Source organism: Lepidochelys kempii, chromosome 2, assembly GCF_965140265.1.
Source record: "Lepidochelys kempii isolate rLepKem1 chromosome 2, rLepKem1.hap2, whole genome shotgun sequence".
NCBI classification, from domain to species: Eukaryota; Metazoa; Chordata; order Testudines; family Cheloniidae; genus Lepidochelys; species Lepidochelys kempii.
In genome coordinates, this window is record NC_133257.1 from 36,045,428 (window position 1) to 36,064,974 (window position 19,547).

General features: G+C 42.3%; 1 protein-coding gene across 1 annotated transcript in view; it reads left to right on the plus strand.

The window, feature by feature from the left end:
• Positions 1 to 3,816, plus strand: part of DPYS (dihydropyrimidinase) — a 53,115-nt gene extending 49,299 nt beyond the window's left edge. The window contains exons 9-10 of the mRNA XM_073329354.1: positions 1,045 to 1,150; positions 3,684 to 3,816. Of these exons, the coding sequence (XP_073185455.1) occupies positions 1,045 to 1,122 (78 nt within the window). The 3' untranslated portion in view covers positions 1,123 to 1,150; positions 3,684 to 3,816. The remainder of the gene's footprint in view (positions 1 to 1,044; positions 1,151 to 3,683) is intronic.
• Positions 3,817 to 19,547: the final 15,731 nt, after the last annotated feature.

The window sequence follows — 19,547 nt, forward strand, 5'->3', positions numbered from 1 at the left end:
GATTTCATTGGAAGTTGGAAACATTCAGCACTTTGCAAGTCAGGGCAATTTATTACTAGTACTCTGTCTTCATTGTTTAACTTTGGCTCTGTGGGTTTCTAATGCAAAATAAATGACATTTAATGCTAATGCTAGTTTACTACTGAAACCATTTCTGGAGCCATATTACACCAGCAAATATACAAGATGTTCATCTGCACGTCTGGGAAAGGTCCATGATTTATTTAATACATAATGAGAGGCTCATTTAGCAGGTCTCAGCAGCAGGGCTGAGCCTTGGTATCAGAACACCATTACATCCAGATTCTGGTATTATGGCTAAAGCAACAACCCACATGTGGAATTGAGATTAGTTGTGGCACTTGAAAAACAAAAGAACAAAACTGGACTGTATGTATCTTTTCAGAGGCAAATTCACAATTGAGCTAAGGACAGTCTTGGCAGTCACAGGATTTCTGAGACTACAGTAACTGTGCCAGTTTACATTTCCCATCAGAAAGAACTAGGGAGAATTTTCCCTAAACAAAACATGAAGAGAAAATGTCTTTACAAGTGACTTCAATCAAACTTGATCTCTTTCCGACAAGAGCTAGAAATGCTGGAGGGGTGGTGTGCAGATCTGCAGGGGAGGGGACATCTTGTATCACTATTGGGCACCCATTTGTCTTGCCTGAAGTCTGAGCAACATTGACTAGTTACTGAGGGATCCCCCAACACTCTAGGCCCTGTTTGGACTACAGGCTGGAAGTGGAAGAGGAGTAAGAGTAAAATGAGATGGGAGAAGGCCAGCTGTTCCTAAAAATGGCTTCAACAGCACTTAAGGGAGTTAGCCAACCAACCCCAGTTAAAGGTTGATAGGATTTGAGTGTCAAACTCTCTTGGGCACTTTGAAATACTGTAGGTTGGGATTTTCAAGAGAGCTGATGAAAATGTTGTGAGGCATGAAATGGGCAGCTAGGAAATAATGGGCTTCATTTTCAGTTACGTGCAATTTTCAAATGCAGAGGGAAACAAATAAGAAAGAACTGAACTGTTCTCTTGTAGGTTTGCCAGCCTGTCCCTGTTGAGCGAGCACGATATGGAGAAGTGGGCTCAGTTCAGTCCAGCAGGGGTGGAAAATAGACATATCCCTAAAGCGTGGCTCTTCCAGGTAACTCTTTTCTACTTTCCTTTCTGCACCTTTCTGCACGTATGCAGAACAAATATTGCAAGCCCTCTTGTATGTGACAAGTTTGTGTGGGCTGAACACTCCTGGAGGGTGGGTGCCCTGTATCTTTAATTTTGATGAAAATATATGGCAGGTTCTATAGCCTATGCTTTGGAAGACCACTTGCTGATGAAAGCTTCAAACAGAGGAAATCCTATGGGATAACTGAGCTGGCGCCTGGATGAATTAAGTGCTTGAGTGAAACTTGGGTCTGAGGAACAGTGAAAAGGTTGAGCTAAGTCAATTGTTGAGATAACACGACCCTTTTTAAGGGAGCTATGTCTGAGGCCATGTCTACACTTACTGGGAACTGATGCTGCTGCGATGGATGCAGCGGGGTCGATTTAGCGGGTCTGCTCAGAGCGCTCTCTGGTCGACTCCAGTACTCCACCAGAACGAGAGGAGGAACATAAGTCAACGGGAGAGTGTCTCCCATTGACGCAGCGCCGCGTAGACACTGCAGTAAGTTGACTTAAGCTACGTCAACTCCAGCGACATGAATAACGTAGCTGGAGTAGCATAACTGGGGTTGATTTACCCCAGTAGTGTAGAAAAGGTCTGAGACAGCAACAGGAGCAGTAACAAAATCTAAACACAGAATGGCTCAAAATCCAACTCAAAATTTTACCGAAAAATTGGAAATAATCTGATGTTTTTTAGTAAAACGAGCTTTAAAAAAAAAAAAAGAATTTTACAGCCCCCCTGTTTCGTAATCAATACACTCACCAAGGGGTATAATGTTTCTGGCAAGCACACAAACCTCTGTCAGAAGGAGACAGATGAGCTCCATGTCAGAGACATTTTAGTTGACTCAGAAGGTATAAGAGAGAAGAAAGGAGTTAATATTAGCTGACTGACTATATGATAAGAAGGCAGTGCAGTCCCCCGTGAGAGAGCAGGAATCTTCTCTATCCCCAGTTCTGCTCCTTTCTCACTGTGCGACTTAGTGCAAGTCATTTAACTTGTCTATGTCTCAGTTTCCCCATATATTCAAAAGGCATAAGGAGGCCCTACCTACCTAATGAGTGTGTTTGTATATAAAATGCTTTGGTGAGTGAAGACACTGTGTAATTGCCAAGTATTAATTATGATGATACACATTTTATACTTTTTAGTAAGCATGCTAAGTAGATACACTTCTACAATGTGCATTAGTAAAGTGAGTTGCATTAACCAAGTTACCACACCTTAGTATCTAAGTTACAGTTCTTTTTGTTATTCCCTATTCTAAGCAGAGAAATGCAGGTTTATTTCAGATACTGCTTGTGGCTACTGTTGGTAAATGTCAATTTTTTGGTGGTGACATTTTCAGCACCTTTGCCTCAAGGAAGATGGGCTCCACTAGAAGGGTATTGGTCACATCTTTTCTTTCCTACAGAAAAATGCCATTAAGTGTTTAAGAAGCAGAAGGGATTGACTCAGAAAGAAATTTTTAAAAAGTTATAGTTTCACTAAACAGTAACGAGGGGGCAAAATGACCGCAAACAACAAGTATGTGAAGGGTGTATGCCTCATGGCAGGGGAATAATTGAAGATGGGCCAAGCACGTAGGAGTCATCAGATGAAAAGTAAGCAAAGGAAAACTTAGGCTGATCATTGGGGGAGAAATTTGCTAATAGTGAGGTCTGCTAGCCAGTGGAACAGTATCCCAAGAGACAGGGAAGAAGCTCCATTACTTGCATAATGTAAAATGCAGCTATACAAGGCACCAATGAATAAATATACTGCGGGGAACAAACCTGCAATGGCAGGATTATGGACTTATCTTTTCTATCTTTAATTTCTATGGTTCTGTGAACGTCTCCAGCAGTGTGAAGCTTCATCCAGAGCATCAGTTGCAGTAACAATGAACAGCATGTTATTTGTTTTCCTCTGTCATACGGGAGAGAGCTCTTGTAACAGAGAGTAACAAAGGCTAAAGCTACAACAGAGCAAGGGATCTGTAATCATTCTTTCCAGTTCTTAGTGCTCTCCCTCTGTTGTTACCACTTCCGGAGACAAAAGGCAAAGTAGAAAAAAAAGGGGGGGGGGGCGGTGAGAAAACCTGGATTTGTGCTGGGCATGGCCCACCTTGATTATCATGCACATTGTAGGGAGAGTGGTCACTTTGGATGGGCTATTACCAGCAGGAGAGTGAGTTTGTATGTGGCGGGGGTGGAGGGTGAGAAAACCTGGATTTGTGCTGGAAATGGCCCAACTTGATGATCACTTTAGATAAGCTATTACCAGCAGGACAGTGGGGTGGGAGGAGGTATTATTTCATGTTCTCTGTGTGTATATAAAGTCTGCTGCAGTTTCCACAGTATGCATCCGATGAAGTGAGCTGTAGCTCACGAAAGCTTATGCTCAAATAAATTGGTTAGTCTCTAAGGTGCCACAAGTCCTCCTTTTCTTTTTGCGAATACAGACTAACACGGCTGTTACTCTGAAACCTTTTGAAAGATTGTATCATATTGTCTTCCTTGTTTCTCTGTAGATAAAGCCAGATGAAAATGATCCTGCTTGCCCCATCTAAGCAATGCATTCTGGTGCCCGTCGTGAGTAAATCCAGCATCAACTTCTGAAGAGCCAAAATTTACCAGCTGCCAAAATAGGCACTACAGATCTTAATATGCTTTAATGAGTGAATGTTGTCATTCTAGGAGTACTTGTGGCACCTTAGAGACTAACAAATTTATTTGAGCGTAAGTTTTCGTGAGCTATAGTTCACTTCATCGGAGCTGTAGCTCACGAAAGCTTATGCTCAAATAAATTGGTTAGTCTCTAAGGTGCCACAAGTACTCCTTTTCTTTTTGCGAATACAGAGTAACATGGCTGCTACTCTGAAACCTCTTGTCATTCTAGTAATTGCTTTAGAGGAATTTAGTTAGTTGAACCAAACATTTATAACAGAAGAGTAACACAAAAAAGCAAAGCTATGTTAACACTACAGCTACTTGCAAAGTCTTAAACTCTGACTGCTGGGATGGTATTTCTTCACATTTTACTTTTTAAAAACATCACCTAGTCGAGCAAAATAATAAGGCTTTAATACATTTCTTTCTAGGGCTTAAACACAAGTTTTCTTTATTCTCGCCCCATAAAGCCACCATAGATTAAGTCTAAATCTCTTGCTTCACTTGGTAGAGAGGAGTTCTGTGTTCACGAATTCACAGATTAAGGCCAGTAAAGGACCATTATAATTGGCTGGTCTGACCTTCTGCACAATACAAGCCACAAATTTCTCCCAGTAGCTCCTGAATGTAGTTCAACAGCTTGTGGATGAATTACGGCAATCTTGCTATCAAGTGCTGTACTTGGTTCTGCCTTCCTGGAAGAAGTTAGATGCTGCAAGAGATTATTCTGATCTAGTAGTGCTACCACTGCTAGATGTTGGCCCTCCTGGGGATCTGTTCCAACCAGTCTGGTCAGGTGCTTCTTTTATCCCCTCTCCCAGGCTAATCTAGGTGGTGAGAAAACTGGTGGTGATCCTACAAATCTGCTAGCATTACCCAGCTGCAAAGGAGCGTTTCAGGGGACAAGACAAGATGTCACATTTATTATAATAATACAATTTGATTTATGACCAATAACTAATATCTAATATCTATGTATACATACACACACACATATATATATATATATCAAATGTTCTGTAGCTGCTAGATAGTTACCAGTCCTGAATGTAGCTTCAGTTCGTGGCTTGGGTTTGTAGCTTGTGGTGGCTAACTGGCCAGGAAAGCCGGACGCAAGGAAGGGCTGGGTCTCTGTTGGGCATGCACTGATGCCCTTCCATGTTGGCAGCAGAATGTTACCCTCCAAAGTCTTCCATCTCACCCATCCTTTTTGTAGGCTTCAGTTTGAATCCAGAGGCTGTAGGTCTTGCTGTGTCAGGCTGCCTCTGGGTTCGGTGTGATTGATCACCCATCAGTTGTAGACATGACTTTCAGCCTGGGACCTGGCTTTGATGTTTCTTCAGTTGTACTTTTGCTCTTTTCTTTTGAGGGTGGACTCTGCTTGCTTTGTCAGGGCTGTTGTCTGGATCTTCAGCCCTTGGTGTTTACACTTTATTTCATCAGGACAGTCTGGGGCTGGAGGTTGATTCTATCATCCCTACATACCTCGTTCACACATCTAAACTATACTAACCGGATTACAGCAGGGTTTTGCAAAAATGAAGTGAGCATTTTAAAATGGAGTTTGGGACAAGTAAAAATGGAGTTTGGGTTACAACATGGATAAGTGTAAGGAATGGCAAACAGTGAACAGAAGTTACAATGTTGAAGCAGTGCAAGTTTCAGTGATTTAAGCAGCAATTGGATTGAAAGTGAAACTCAATTAGCCAGTTGTTGGGGTACCTGGTTTTATGAATGAATGTAGTTCCATTCATAATACTTTACTTATGAAGTTATATTAATAAAGTGAACAATTAAAAACAATTTCATTGATCAGTTCTACAATGCACAATGACACACACTACGCATAGAGAAGCATGAGAACTGGATGCAATAAAAGTTTAACAGGGCAACTTGGTCCAGAGTATGTTAGCAATAATGAGAGCTGATTTAAAAAAAAAGCTTCAAATTTTAATTTTTTTGCAGTACTTTCAATTTTGCAGAGTTTGAAACAGACCTATTTTCAATGGCTTTTTTATTCAAAATCATTGTTGGATTTTTTTCATGGACCAAAACCTGGGTTTTGACAAAGGAAATGTTAACAAAAGTCAGTGTTTCCTGGAGTCTGTTTCTTAAAAAAAAAAAAAAAAAAAGATGAAAAACTTCTCATTTGTTAAATTTCAACCCTTTTTCTTCTTTGGAAGGTAACTATATTCCCAGAAGGCCTATGTTACTGCTAATATCATGGTTCGACATTATATGTGTATTCTGTTCCTATGTAAGCAGCCAAAAGTAGGGCCTTTGCTACACATCAATCCTGTTTTGTGTGTTTTTTTTTAAAAACTGAATGTTTCCTTGTATTGTCCCTTATTTGACAGCAGTTGCTGGGAAAGCATGTGCTTCAGAAAGCTTGGGAGAGTGGTGAACCCAGCAAACCTTCTGTCATGCATGGAGCCATTGGGTCCCAACTTTGAAGTGTTAGGGAGCTCCCAGTCCTATGTGTGGGACCAGTAGAAGCTTTTATGAGGTGTGGGAAGATTTTTGTCCCCACCCTGCTTTCATGTATGGACCAAGCAGGAGAGGAAGTCAGCTCAGAGGCTGATGGTGTTTGCCACCCATCTATGAATACTGCAGCTTTAATAGAAGTACAGAAGAGGCATGGTAGGGGCTGTGATGCTAGATCTGACCGTTAAGAATCATGACTTCTGCTTTAAAAACAGTCCCAGAGTCACTTACTGGCTTGTGGGAGAAATGAGCTCCTGGAAGGCCAATAAAGTCCTATGCCTATGGATAACAATGTAGAGATATCTCAGCAGGGTGGTCAATAGGGACATTCAGGAGGAACTAAGTTGGATTCCCACTACTCAGATTAGCTTTGAGGGGGCAGAGGGAGCAGGGCAATTTATCCATACAGTATTGCTGAAATGTTTGTGATAACTCTCTTCATCTCTGATGAGTGGAAACGTCAAACATGTGTGAAACCTCAGATTCTTGCAGTCTGCCCCACTCTGTGGCTCCTGCTGTCAGTCACAGAGCCACTACATTTTCTTATTAACATCTTTTGCTATTTGCCAGGGAGGCGGGGGCAGGGGGCGGGGGGAGATGATGGGACAGAAGTGTGAAAACAGGGAGGGGACAGGAGAAGATAAACATTTGCATGTAAAAATAGTAATTTGCATTGGTAGGCTGCCTTTCACCCAAGGGTCTAAAAGCCTCACACCACATACCTGTGGGGCTCATAGATCTCATTACACTGATTGTATGGTTCTGGGATCTGTGACTGTTCAACACTTCTGCACATCAGGCCGCTCTTTTAGCTAATTAAATAAAGATGTTGATCTCAAGTTTGAAAGTGTTGGCCTCCGTGATTTGCCCAGGGTGACGGTCAAACAGTGACTCTGTGATAATCAAAACTAGAGCCTGGGAGTCAAGACTGTCAGACAGCTGGATAGTGTAAGTATGCCCAGAATTTTCAAATGTCCTTTGGGCTCAGGAGTTGTCTGAGGTGGCCCTACTGAGATCAGAAGGCTGCAAATCATTACAGGAATTGTTAGTGATTTTTCCAAAAACAGATGTTTTCACAGTGTGATACAGAGAGTAGTTTTATGAGTCATATAAAAATGTATATAAACTGAGCTCTCTAAACCATGAAAGTATATTATCTGTGAAAAATATATAATCTTTGAAGGCTCCCTGAACATATTTTTATGGCAGGAGAAATAAAGAACCTACATTTCATATCTTTACCACAAAACTTGCCATTTCTATTTGGATTTCTTCAGCTTTATGCCAGAGTTTGTACTCCTTAAAGGAGGAGGCCTTGGGTTATTGGTCATTAATGAAGGGATGAGATGTCTATTAATTTATATATGTTTTAAATGTAATTAGCGTTTTAACTAATGTATAGATTTCATGAATACAAACTACGCTTTTATTCACAGACTGTAACTGGGTTTTGCCCTTATGTATGGTTTTTAGCTACAAGAAAATTTATGATGTACTACAAGATAGTTAGGTCATCTCATTTGCTGTGCTAAATGGTCATTTTCCCATTGCAGATACAGACACTAAGGCCCTAATCATAAAATCTTAGAAATTAGGGCTGGAAGGGACCTTGAGAGGTCATCTAGTCCAGCCCTCTGCACTGAGGAATGACCAAGTAAACCTAGACCATCCCTGCCAGGTGTTTATCTAACCTGTTCTTAGAATCATAGAATATCAGGGTTGGAAGGGACCTCAGGAGGTCATCTAGTCCAACCCCCTGCTCAAAGCAGGACCAGTCCCCAACTAAATCATCCCAGCCAGGGCTTTGTCAAGCCTGACCTTAAAAACCTCAAAGGAAGGAGATTCTACCACCTCCCTAGGTAACGCATTCCAGTGCTTCACAACCCTCCTAGTGGAAAAGTTTTTCCTAATATCCAACTTAAACCTCCCCCTTAAAAACCTCCAGTGACTGGAATGCCACAACCTCGCTTAGGAACCTATTCCAGTCTTTAACTAATCTTAGAGCTATTGGGAAAAACATTTTATTTAACCTAAATCTCCCTTGCTGCAGATTAATTCCATTACTTCTTGTCCTACCTTCAGTGGCCATGAAGATCAATCAGTGACTGTCTCCTTTATATCAGACCATAACATATTTATTAGGTTGCCTTTCAGTCTTCATTTTTTCAAGACTAAACATGCCCAGGTTTTTTTTAGCTTTCTTCATAGGACATACGTCATTTCTGTTGCTCTTCTTTGGACTCTTTTTCCAGTTTGTCCACATCTTCCTTAAAGGACATGTTACACCAGCTGAGGCCTCACCAGTGCCAAGTAGAGCAGGACATTACCCCCTGGGTTTACATACAACACTCTGGTTAATACACCCCAGAATATTAGCCTTTTTTGCAGCTGCATCACATTGTTGGCTCACACTCAATTTGTGATCCACTACAACTCCTTGATCTTTTTCAGTGGTATTACAGCCTAGTCAGTTATTTCTCTGTTTTGCAGTTGTTCATTTGATTTTTTCCTTCCTAAGTATAGTACTTTGTATGTCTTTCCTGAATTTAATCTTGATGATTTAAATTCAATTCTTCAAAGTCATCTTTAATTCTAATCCTGTCCTCCAAAGTGCTTGCAATCTCTCCCAGCTTGGTGTCATCCACAAATTTTATAAGCCTATTCTCCACTATATTATCCAAGTCATTAATGAAAATATTGCCTTGTACTGGATCCAGGACAATCCCCTGTGGGACTCCACTAAATATGTCCTCTCCATTTGACAGCAAACCATTGATAACTAATCTCTGAGTGTGGATTTTCAACCAGTTGGGCACCTATTTTATAGTAATTTTATCTAGACCCCATTTGCTCATGAGAATGTCATGCGGGGCTGTCTCAAAAGCCTTACTAAAATCCGTCACTACTGCTTCCCTCCTATCCAATAACTCTTTCAAAGAAAGAAATTAAGTTGGTTTGGCATGATTTGTTCTTGACAAATCCATGCTAGCTATTACTTATAATCCTTTTATTCTCTAGAGTTTACAAATTGATAATTTAATAATTTGTTCCAGTATCTTTCCAAGAATCAAAGTTAGGCTGACTGGTTTATAATTCCTAGGTCCTCTTTGTTCCCCTCTTTAAAGGTCAGTACTATGTTTGCTCTTCTCCAGTCATCTGGGACCTCACCCATCCTCCAGGAGTTCTCAAAGATAATCACTAATGGTTTTGAGATTGCTTCAGCTAGTTTCTTAAATACCTAAGAGTGAATGTCATCAGGCCCTGCTGATTTGCCTACATCTACCTTGTTAAAATATTCTTTAACCTGTCCTTTCCCTATTGTAGCTGGTGTTGCTTCCACTTTAATATTAATTGTGTTAAGCATCTGGTCCCAATTAGCAAAGACTGATGCAAAATAGGCATTAAAGAGCTCAGCCTTCTTGGTGTTGTCCTTTCTTGGCTTTCCTTCCCTGCCAAGCAGTGGACTTATGCTATAAACAATAGATTTCAGCAGCCTAAAATGGAAGTGATTTGTTACATTGTTGTTGAGAAGAAAGGTCATCACACCCTTTCATTATTAACAATGGTTAGCACTTCTTCATCAGGATGAAAAGAAACAACTCTGATTCTGTGTCCTACCTCCTCTCCAGTATTGTCCATGCAGAGGAGACTTCTGGTGCACTTTTATACTCACAAGTACTTTTATACTAGTTCTCTTATTCAATCAGACTTCAGGTTCATCAGAGATCCATCCACCCTAGATTAAAGCTCTGTGAATAACTGATTGATTCCCTGGCCATACCAAAAAAAGAAAATTGTTTTGGGTCAATCTGAAATGAAATTTTTTCAAAATGTTTGGTAAATCAAAAAAACAAAACAAATTTAGATTTGGACTTTTTATTTATTTATTTATTTACTCTTTGGATGAAGAAAAAGCTTTGGATGAAAACTTTCACCAAGCTCTACTCCACATGCATAGATTTCATAGGCATCAGCAGTGAGATAATTCCAGGCCTCCTGCTCCTAAAGTAGATACCCGCTGTGACTTGAACTAAAGAAGAAGTGGCATGCAGAAGGCTCGGAGGTGGAGGAGCGAGGGCACAGCAGGCTCAGGGGAGGGGGCGGGAAGGGATGGAGTGGGGGCAGGGCCTGTGGCAGAGTCAGGGGTTGAGCAGTGAGCCCCCCCCCCCAGCACATTGGAAAGCTGGCGCCTGTAGGTCCAGCCCTGGAGTCGGTGCCTGGACAAGGAGCCGCATGTGGCTCCAGAGCCACAGGTTGGCCACCCCTGCAGTAGAGGGAAGTTGGTCACAAGGACATTAGGCAGTACATTACATACTTTCTGCTACTTCATAGCCTATTATGATCACCCTCGTTAAGGTAACACCCTGACTCTCAGGCTTATTTTAATAAGTGCAAATTAATCTGTTCACCCTGACTTTTAGAACTTTGTAAAATTCATAGATTCCCAGGGCATAAGAGACCATTATGATCATCTAGTCTAACCTCCTGTATAACACAGACTACAGAATTTTGCTCAAATAATTCCTAGAGCAGCATATCTTTTAGAAAAAATATCCAATCTTGATGTAAAAATTGTCACCATGATCCTTGGTCCATCGTTCCAGTGGTCAAATACTCTCACCGTTAACAAAAATATGCCTTATTTCCAATCTGAATCTGTCTAGCTTCAACATCTAGCCATTGGATGTTTATAACGTAAAACAAAACTGAAGGCTTTTTATAATGTTTAATTTCTTAGCGTGTAACTGCCTCTGGGCAATTTAGACTGTACTGAAAACAAAGTGAGTCAGTATGTCACAATATTTGCAAGGCAGGAGCAGAGTAAGAGCCCCTTGTAAGCCCTGCATCCTCACATCTATAATACCTAGCCCACCCACACAAAATTCAGCAACAACACTAACAAAGAAACAAAGGCTTTAACCTGGCCTTGAAGGAAGACAAAGCTGGAGCATGGCACATTTAGTAGTGAGGGGAGAGAGTACACAGACTCAGACCATTGATGGTTAATACCCTTCTGAATCCCTGTTCTCCTCACTTAGATCACACCAGTCTCAATAGACAATCAGGTCAGCTTTTCATTAATTTTACAAACAGGAGTTGAATTGATTGGGGGATTTTTCACAGTAAATGAAACACCTTCCTTACTGACCAAGGGTGTCTAAAAAGGGAAGCTGAGCACTGGAGTATCAGGCAAAAGAGAAGGGACAGATGAATCAAAGGGAAAATCCAGCCGTCTGGTTCATTCTTTCAGTGTGAGTCTTTGCTGTGTGAGCTGTACTTCTGGGACTCACTTCCTAGTGTTTCTCTCACCGCTGCTTCTGACCACCCCCTCCAACCTCTCTCTCAGAGTAAATCCATTAACTATTGGCTGCAAATAAATAAAACCCTTAATTTCACATTTATACTGAGTGAGTCAGTGTTGAGTTGAAAGAAAAAATTAATGTCTTACATCTGTGGAAAAACTGATATAAAAAGGCTGGTGGCTGGGGGACCAATGTAACTTGAGCAATCTGTAAAAGGAGAGGTAAAATCCACCAAAACAAACAGGAAAACAGCCAAGGAGGAGCTGAGGGACAGGGGAGAAAATATAATGTTCTGTGTTGTTTGGAAATGTAAGGGAGAGAAAGAGCAAGAAGTGAGACCCAAACAGCCTTTGGAAGCAGGACAGCACCAGAACAATACTGTGGTGGGGGATGTGGCATAAAATCATAGGGCCAGATTCTTCCACCGTTACTCACATAGAATAGGACCTTCTTCCTTGGGTAATCAATTGGAAATGAATGGGACTAACCATGAATGGGACAAACCATGAAGTAAGATACAACCCCGCGTAAGTACAGATAACAAAATCTGACCCTTGGATAACTAGATATCATGTTCCCACCACGATCATGATTCACCCTGATAGCTTATTTCTTGAGCTCTTTAGTTTCCTACCTTCTCCGAGTCAAATCTGTGCCCAAGTTCCCTAAGCACAGAATCAAACAAATGGTCAGAGGAGCTCAGGTGCTACTAGTCCTGCAGACACAGGTGCCGGTCATACATTTTTCATTTAAATTCAATGAAACTTTATTGGCAAATTATGCAAGTGTCAGCAAAGTATCAGGGAGACCTATCCCTTGAGTATCTGTCAGAGGTAGGTATGCTTCCCCCACGGAAGGGCCGTATGGTGTGTTTGGGGTTTGATCTTTGCACTGTACACTGGGGACTTGACCTCAGCTCACATAGACAGTGGGTTACCCTCCTCGCCAAAAGCATTACCAGGATGGAAGATGAACCCTCCTACCAGAACTTAGACTTTGTCTGCAGCTGAGAAAGGTTGAACAGAGTTTACAGAGGCAGCTGGTAACAGATTTCACAGCACAGACCTTTTGTAATTAAATATGAGCTATGTATCAAAATGGAAGATTATTCAGATAGCACCATATGTATGTATGACAGTTTGCAGGTATGACACAAGGTTGCTTCCCCAAGAAGCTTGCAGTCTAATAATATCAGAAGTGCCACAGACTTCATTTTTCACATGCAGGCCTCATAATTTATTCTCACCTTCACTCTTCATGTCAGCCTTTCTTCTGGGTTACCCAGTGTGTAATTGCCATGCATTGCAACTGATTCCTTTTTGATGAGTCCTCAATATCTCCACTAGCTGATTTGTACAGCCTCTTGCAAAACAAACTAACTCCATTAAAAAAAAAAAAGAAAATTCCCCACAGAAAACCCATATGGGAACATTCACCACAGAATGATACCACTGTTAATGTACAGAAGAGGCAGGCCCACACCTGCCAACTCTCCTGGTTTTCCTAGGACTAACTTGGGTGGTCTCAATCCCAGGTGAAGTCCAGGGCAGCTGGTTTAGCTCATTAGATAACAAAGTGGACTTCCAGTGACTAGGGGCCACAGTGGGGAGCTGGGAATAGATACAACAGTTTCCTGGGTCCTGTTGTGAGTGATGAGAGAGATGGTAGTTCAATTTTCCTACCCCTTCCCAGTTCATGGAGATGGAGAAAGGAAGACCCATTGGAGGATATGGAGCACATGGGAGAGGAACAGAATGTTTTGCAGGAAACTCACAAGAGAACATAAGAGGATCACTGGCAGCAAACACACTTGGACATACACACCAGGGGATGAGGAACACTGAAGGGGGATATGCAGACAACACTCCAAGGGGACACTGGAAGATTAAGAAAACTGCAAACCTCCCCTACTCACAGGACAGAGACAAACAGGAGAAAGACCAGGAAGCCCAGAGACCCACCTGTCCCCTTAAGACTCCAGAGGGGAGATAGACCTGTCTTTCCTCTCTGAAGGTTCTAGAGGAAGGGTTTCAGGCCACTGGGCTTCCCCCACCCCAGAAGGCAACTGAGATAAAGGGGGTAGGTAAGGAGGGTGACCAGATAGCAAATATGAAAAATCAAGACAGGAGGTGGGGGGTAATAGGAGCCTATATAAGAAAAAGACCCTAAAATCAGGACATCTGGTCACCCTAGTAGTTAAGGAACAGAGGATCAAGGAGTCTCCATAGGTTCAGTTCTGTATCCAAAGCTCTTAGTGCTGGTCTGAGCCCCAGTCTCTTTGAGGCCCTGAAGATCGTTATATTTAGAACACACAAGTCATCAGGAAGCATAGAATTCTCCCTTTCCCCCTGGGATAGCCAAGCTTTTGTTAGAATGTTCCCTAGAAATTGTTTTTCTTTAAATGTTGGTAACCAGGCAGACTGCTCCCCAGAAACCGAATGTGGAAGACAGCTGTGAGTCTGCCATTGCCCCAGAAGAGCAGCATAGCGTTCCTCATCATCCTTTAGTGGCTACTCGTTCATTCCTCACCAGTGGTTTGTGGTAGGCAAGAGGGCAGATGAGCAAGTGACACGTCAGTTAATTAAAATATTCCTCCAAGAACTGGGTGTAACAACGATAGAGTTTAGGAGAAAGCACCCTAGAGTTTGCACATTAAATTCACAGACTAACCCAACCTTTGGTAGTACATTTCTAGCCATTTACATTTATGGAAACCTCTTTGTGAGAGGGGTCATGCAGCTGGATAAAAGTGAGTCTATAACTCATCTGAATAGTTATTGCAATTTTATTCTTAGCTGTTCAGGGCAGAGATTTGTCTTTACCTTCTCTCTTGTAAAACGCCAACCATATTGTCAGGCTAAGTAAATTATAATTGGCCAACCAAACAGCAAATAACCAATGAAAAGCACTTCCAACTAGCAGCAGCAGCATTTCCAGCTGATGCTACACTTTGTAAACATTTTTAGCCCAGCTGAACTAGTAAGGACCAACAAGCTGTTATTTCTCAACCAGCTATCCCAGCAGGCCTAGTTTCAAGGAACACTAACATGAATGCAGTATAAATCTAGTAGTAAACTCCTAATCTTAAAATTCCCACACCCCTCATTGTAGGCATCTAGCCCAAGTATAATCCCCTTCTGGCTGTTGTAGGACAACTTTACCGTTGCACCATGAAGCTTTCCTAGCCATCTTACATAGAAGAAAGAAATACAAGAAAGAAGAGCCAGGTAAACAGCCATGCACAAAACACAGAGAGAGACACATGCACACACTAGTCATACAAGGTAAGTAGTTTTGTATTCCTGCTACCAAGTATGCCACAATCCTTCACATCCACACTAGTAAGTCTGCCAAAATAGCTGCTTCTCTTTAGAATCCTAATCAGTGCCATGGAAGGAAATACAAGGAGGACGAGGGAGCCCCTGTCCCCAGCCTGCTCTAAAAGCTCTTCTTTCAGGGATCACAAAGAATCACACCAGCAATGAGTTTGTCAGTACTCAGTCAACTTGCTGATCAATTTTTCCTGAGAATTAATGCCTTTTTGCCATCCCCTATCACTTTCCATATAATAACTAGGGCAGAGGAATGTGACCCCTCCACACCCCTTTTTATGCTATTTTAGCCAAGACTATCAATGATGCCAGAGTAGCCCGCTGGCTTTGTGGCATTCATACATGGAGCGAAGGATGGACACCCCCAAAGGCTGCAGGACTGGAGGGAAATTTGGAGTTTTCCTCCTATACTTTTGCCCTTCTGCTCCATTCTCTCCTTCTTCACCAGTATTATGGCAGTACTTCTTACCATTGGTCCATTCTTTTCCCCTGCATTACTAGCCACCCTCCATGATTTGCCTGGCACACCTGGTCAGAGTGTGGGAGCCAAGCAGAGATGTTTTTTTTAAAAAAGCCCCTGCAATGATTGGGGCTTGTGTGTCATGCAGAGTGGGTAATACTGATGAGAGAAGTCATTGCAGGGGTGGAGTACAGCAGTAACTCTTCTGCTATCTGTCTGGTTTTCCTCTCTCTGTTGCCTCTGGCTTCTTCCCACTCATTTTTCTTCTTACGCTCCAGTTTCACTTCAAAGTGAAATTGCTGTTAGCCCAACTAGAGGCAGCTCAGCAATACTTCTGGACTTCTGTAGCTGGCCAATGGCAGGCAGTGTTACCAGAGCGGGGTCATGACCAAGACGCCCAGAAATTACACTGATTCAGCACATCCCCTAGGAAGCCTAGGTTTACACTCTAGAGCTCAAGTGTCTAGAGTCAAAAGGCTGATGCACTGGGTCACCCCACCACCAATATCCACAAAGGAGCTAGTGTTGTTTTAGAATTAGTAGTATATATGGACCAAATGGACTTCGATGCTTAGCTTTAGCATTTGATAAAGATGTGAGATCTAACAGGTGACAGCAGTCAGTAACTCCTGCTTAAAGTAGACATCAAAATTAAATCCAGTTCTCTATTTTTGACTTGCCTTGGAAAGGAAGTTCAGTTCAGCATTCAGCATCAGAGCGTTCCCAAGTAGCTGATGATGACTAATCCTGTGCAGATTTACTTCTCGGCACTGCTTTGTGTTGCACAATGCACCATTCATGCTGACTCATCATACATTTCTTCATGGGACAGGGTGGGGAACTGAGTGGTTTGGGGTAGCCGGTATGTGTTTGTTAATACCATTCTGTGGGGGATTAACCTATTCAGAAGCAGGGTAGAAAAGCAATATCTCTCTGCAACAGGGTTACTTACCTATACGGTTTTATTAGCTTCATAAGACAGCCATTTCCGGAGAGGAACCACATATTCATACATCAGTGCTGGAAAACTTTAAATATGGCTTTATTACTGTAGGTGGGAGAGCCTTGTGTTAATGACTTAATGGGGTTCATGCACAAAGTACAGCGTAATGGTGTGTAATTGCTATTTTGAGGTTGCATAGAGGGGAAAGATGCTCTTATGGCTAAAAGCACAGGACTGGAATTCAGGTGTTTTGGGTTCTAGTCTTAGCTCTGCAATAGACTTCCTGTGTGATCTTGGTCAAGTCAGGTATAATCTGTCTGTGCCTCAGTTTCACCTCCAGTAACTTAGGTCTTTGAAGGATTAATTTATTAATATTAATAGACTGGATTTTTAAAAGCACTCAGCAGTGGCCTAACTCTGTTCCCATTGAGGTTAATGGCACTTTATCACTGACTTCAGTGGAAATAAAGTTAGGTCATTGCTAAGTACTTTTGAAAATCCCATCTGCTAAATCCATTTGAGACCCTCAGATTGAAGACTTCAAAGTACCGCACAGTTCTTCTCCTACCCTTGCTACATACGCTCCTAAACCTTCTTCACAGAATCAGCTCCCTCTGTGCTCCCCTCCATTACCCTCACGTGTTGGAAACACTCTCCTTTCTTGTTTGCCATGTTCCCTCTCTCCCCATTGTCACAGTTACTGGGCTAACTGCAACTCTGACCCCACCTGGTCTTTTGGAGCATGCCTCCTCTCAGGTATCAGGCTTCTAGCCATCACCTGTCTTGGGGTGGAATCAGGCAACTCTTCCGCTCTTAGACCGGGCTCTGGGCTGAAGTCCCCTTTGATCAGCTGTGATGATCTCAGCAGGCCTGACTTGGGTTCACTATCTGCAGTTCATCTATGTCTGGGAGCTATGGCAGTGTATCCAATAATGAAACAGCCTTCTTAAAGCAGAGTATTAATGATTTTGCACCAACGCATTTCAGAGAAAACCTGTATTAAAATAATACAGCAGTCCTATACACATGTCTGGTTTACCGGATACCTATCCATCTTCCACATGGGGTGCCTGGTAGGCCTAAGATTCCTATAGCTCCACTCCCTTGAGACCTCTAGGGTCTGATTGGCACAGTCTGTTCCCTTCATTCCCAAACCATTTCTCCCTCCCCATCCTACTCCTCCCCCCAGCTGCAAGGAGAGTCTACTGTAAAAGCTGTTTAGTCTTTTTGATCACCCTCCTTCCCAGAGACAAGGTCACTTTTAAAATGTTTATAGCCCTTTGGTCTGATAGTTCCCAGCATTGCCAAAACAGCTGTGTCACTTTGGGTTGCAGACAGGATATAGGATGCTCAAGGCTAATAGCTTAAGTCTTTCAAGAGTGTGCTGGGAAGTTCTGATCTTGAGAATCACTGAGTTACCTTCCCATTTGTTCTTCCCTCAGCCCCCATTGAATTAAAGCAATATAGGAAGAGTGGATATTACTCCAACGTAAGCATACAGGCTGTCTTGATAGCTAGGTTAGACACAGTATTCATAACTTCATTACAACTCAGAATTCTGAGATTATTACATAGCAGCTGCCCGACGATCACAATCACCTTCAAAGTGCATTTCTACCCTGAAAAGTGACTGTAAAATTAACATGCCTATCATGCCTGTTGATGAGTTCATAGCAAATTTGCTTAGTTTACAATGAAAAAACTATAAACTCAACCTGGAATCTGCGAGTCAAACTGTCCTCCTTCCAGCCCATGCCTCACCCCCACTATTACAAATACTGTCAATGGAACTTTACCAACAATTTTCTTGGTGATACACAAACCAGAAAATAATCCCTGCAGAATTCAAATGTAGTAAATGTGTTTGTCTCTAAAGTCAGCATATTTGGCTCTCTATATATACACACAGTGATCTATGGAGTGGGAAGGAGCCATTTTAATATGCTCACTTTTCCTCCCATAACTGTACTTGAAAATATGCTTCTTCCCTACGGCCATTAAGTGAAAATCCACCAAGTATAATTCACATATTATATTATAGGAGGGGCTAATATTAAGGTTTCCTGAGACTTTGCATTATAAAACACTTTTTTTCAGTTGCTCATAACTTTGCCAAACTTTAACTGTTTAGGCTGAACTTTTTCATGCCAAGTGGCTTCCTCAGGCTGAACTTTTCTTTTGGAAAAATGTTAGCCAAAATAGTTTAGCCATTCGTGAGAAGGAGGCAAAGGAGAAATATATTGTTTGGCCCATATTAAAAATTCTGGCAACCTTTTCTTTGAGCAGCTCTAGAGCCTCCATGCTGTGAAGCAGGGACTTGAAAGTTAGCAAGCAGGAAATATTGTGTCAGGGATTGGCCTTTTGCCATCCCCATGAAAACCCACCCACATTTGGCCAAATTATAAGCCTTTAAAAATCACAGTTTGAACATTCTCAGTAGAGACTTGTTTTACTTTAGCAGCTAAAATGTCCAAAGATTTCATCCTCACTGACCATGCTTGAGCTTCTCACAGCAACTATTACTTAGGCTTTGTCTACACTACCACTTTTGTTGGTAAAACTTTTGTTGGTCAGGGGTGTGAAAAAAACCCACACCCCTGGCCACCATAAGTTTCACCAACAGAAGTGCTGGTGTGGACAGTGCTATGTTGGCAGGAGAGGCTCACCAGCTGACATAGCTAATGCCACTCATTGGGGATGGTAAAATTATGCAGGTAGGAGATCTCTCTTCTGTTGGCAAAGAGCGGCTACACAGGTGACCTCACAGTGGCACAGCTGTAAGGTCTGTCGTGTACACGTAGCCTTTTTAGACTGTGCATGCACCATCCCTACAGAGCACCTGAGCATGCTCCGTCCCCTTAGAGCTACCATGTGGAACTGGAGTGTGCACATGCCATCTTCGCAGAGCAGCTGAGCATACTCCACCCTGTCACAGCGCAGAACATGCTTCTTCTGGCCCAGGCCTACAGGGGTGAAGCTGGACTTTTCTCGTAATGGCTGCTCTGAGCCAGGGTGGGGCTGGGCACTGGAACTGAGAGCAGGGGGCCTGACTCTCCTATGTGATTGATGACATCCCTGCTGAGACCCAGGCAGCATGGAGGAGGAAGCCACAGGAGTTGAATACAAAAGACGATATAAAAGCTGGACCAGGGGGAGGAAAAGGAGTAGATTGTAATAAGAAATTTGGTGAGAATGGAACTGGA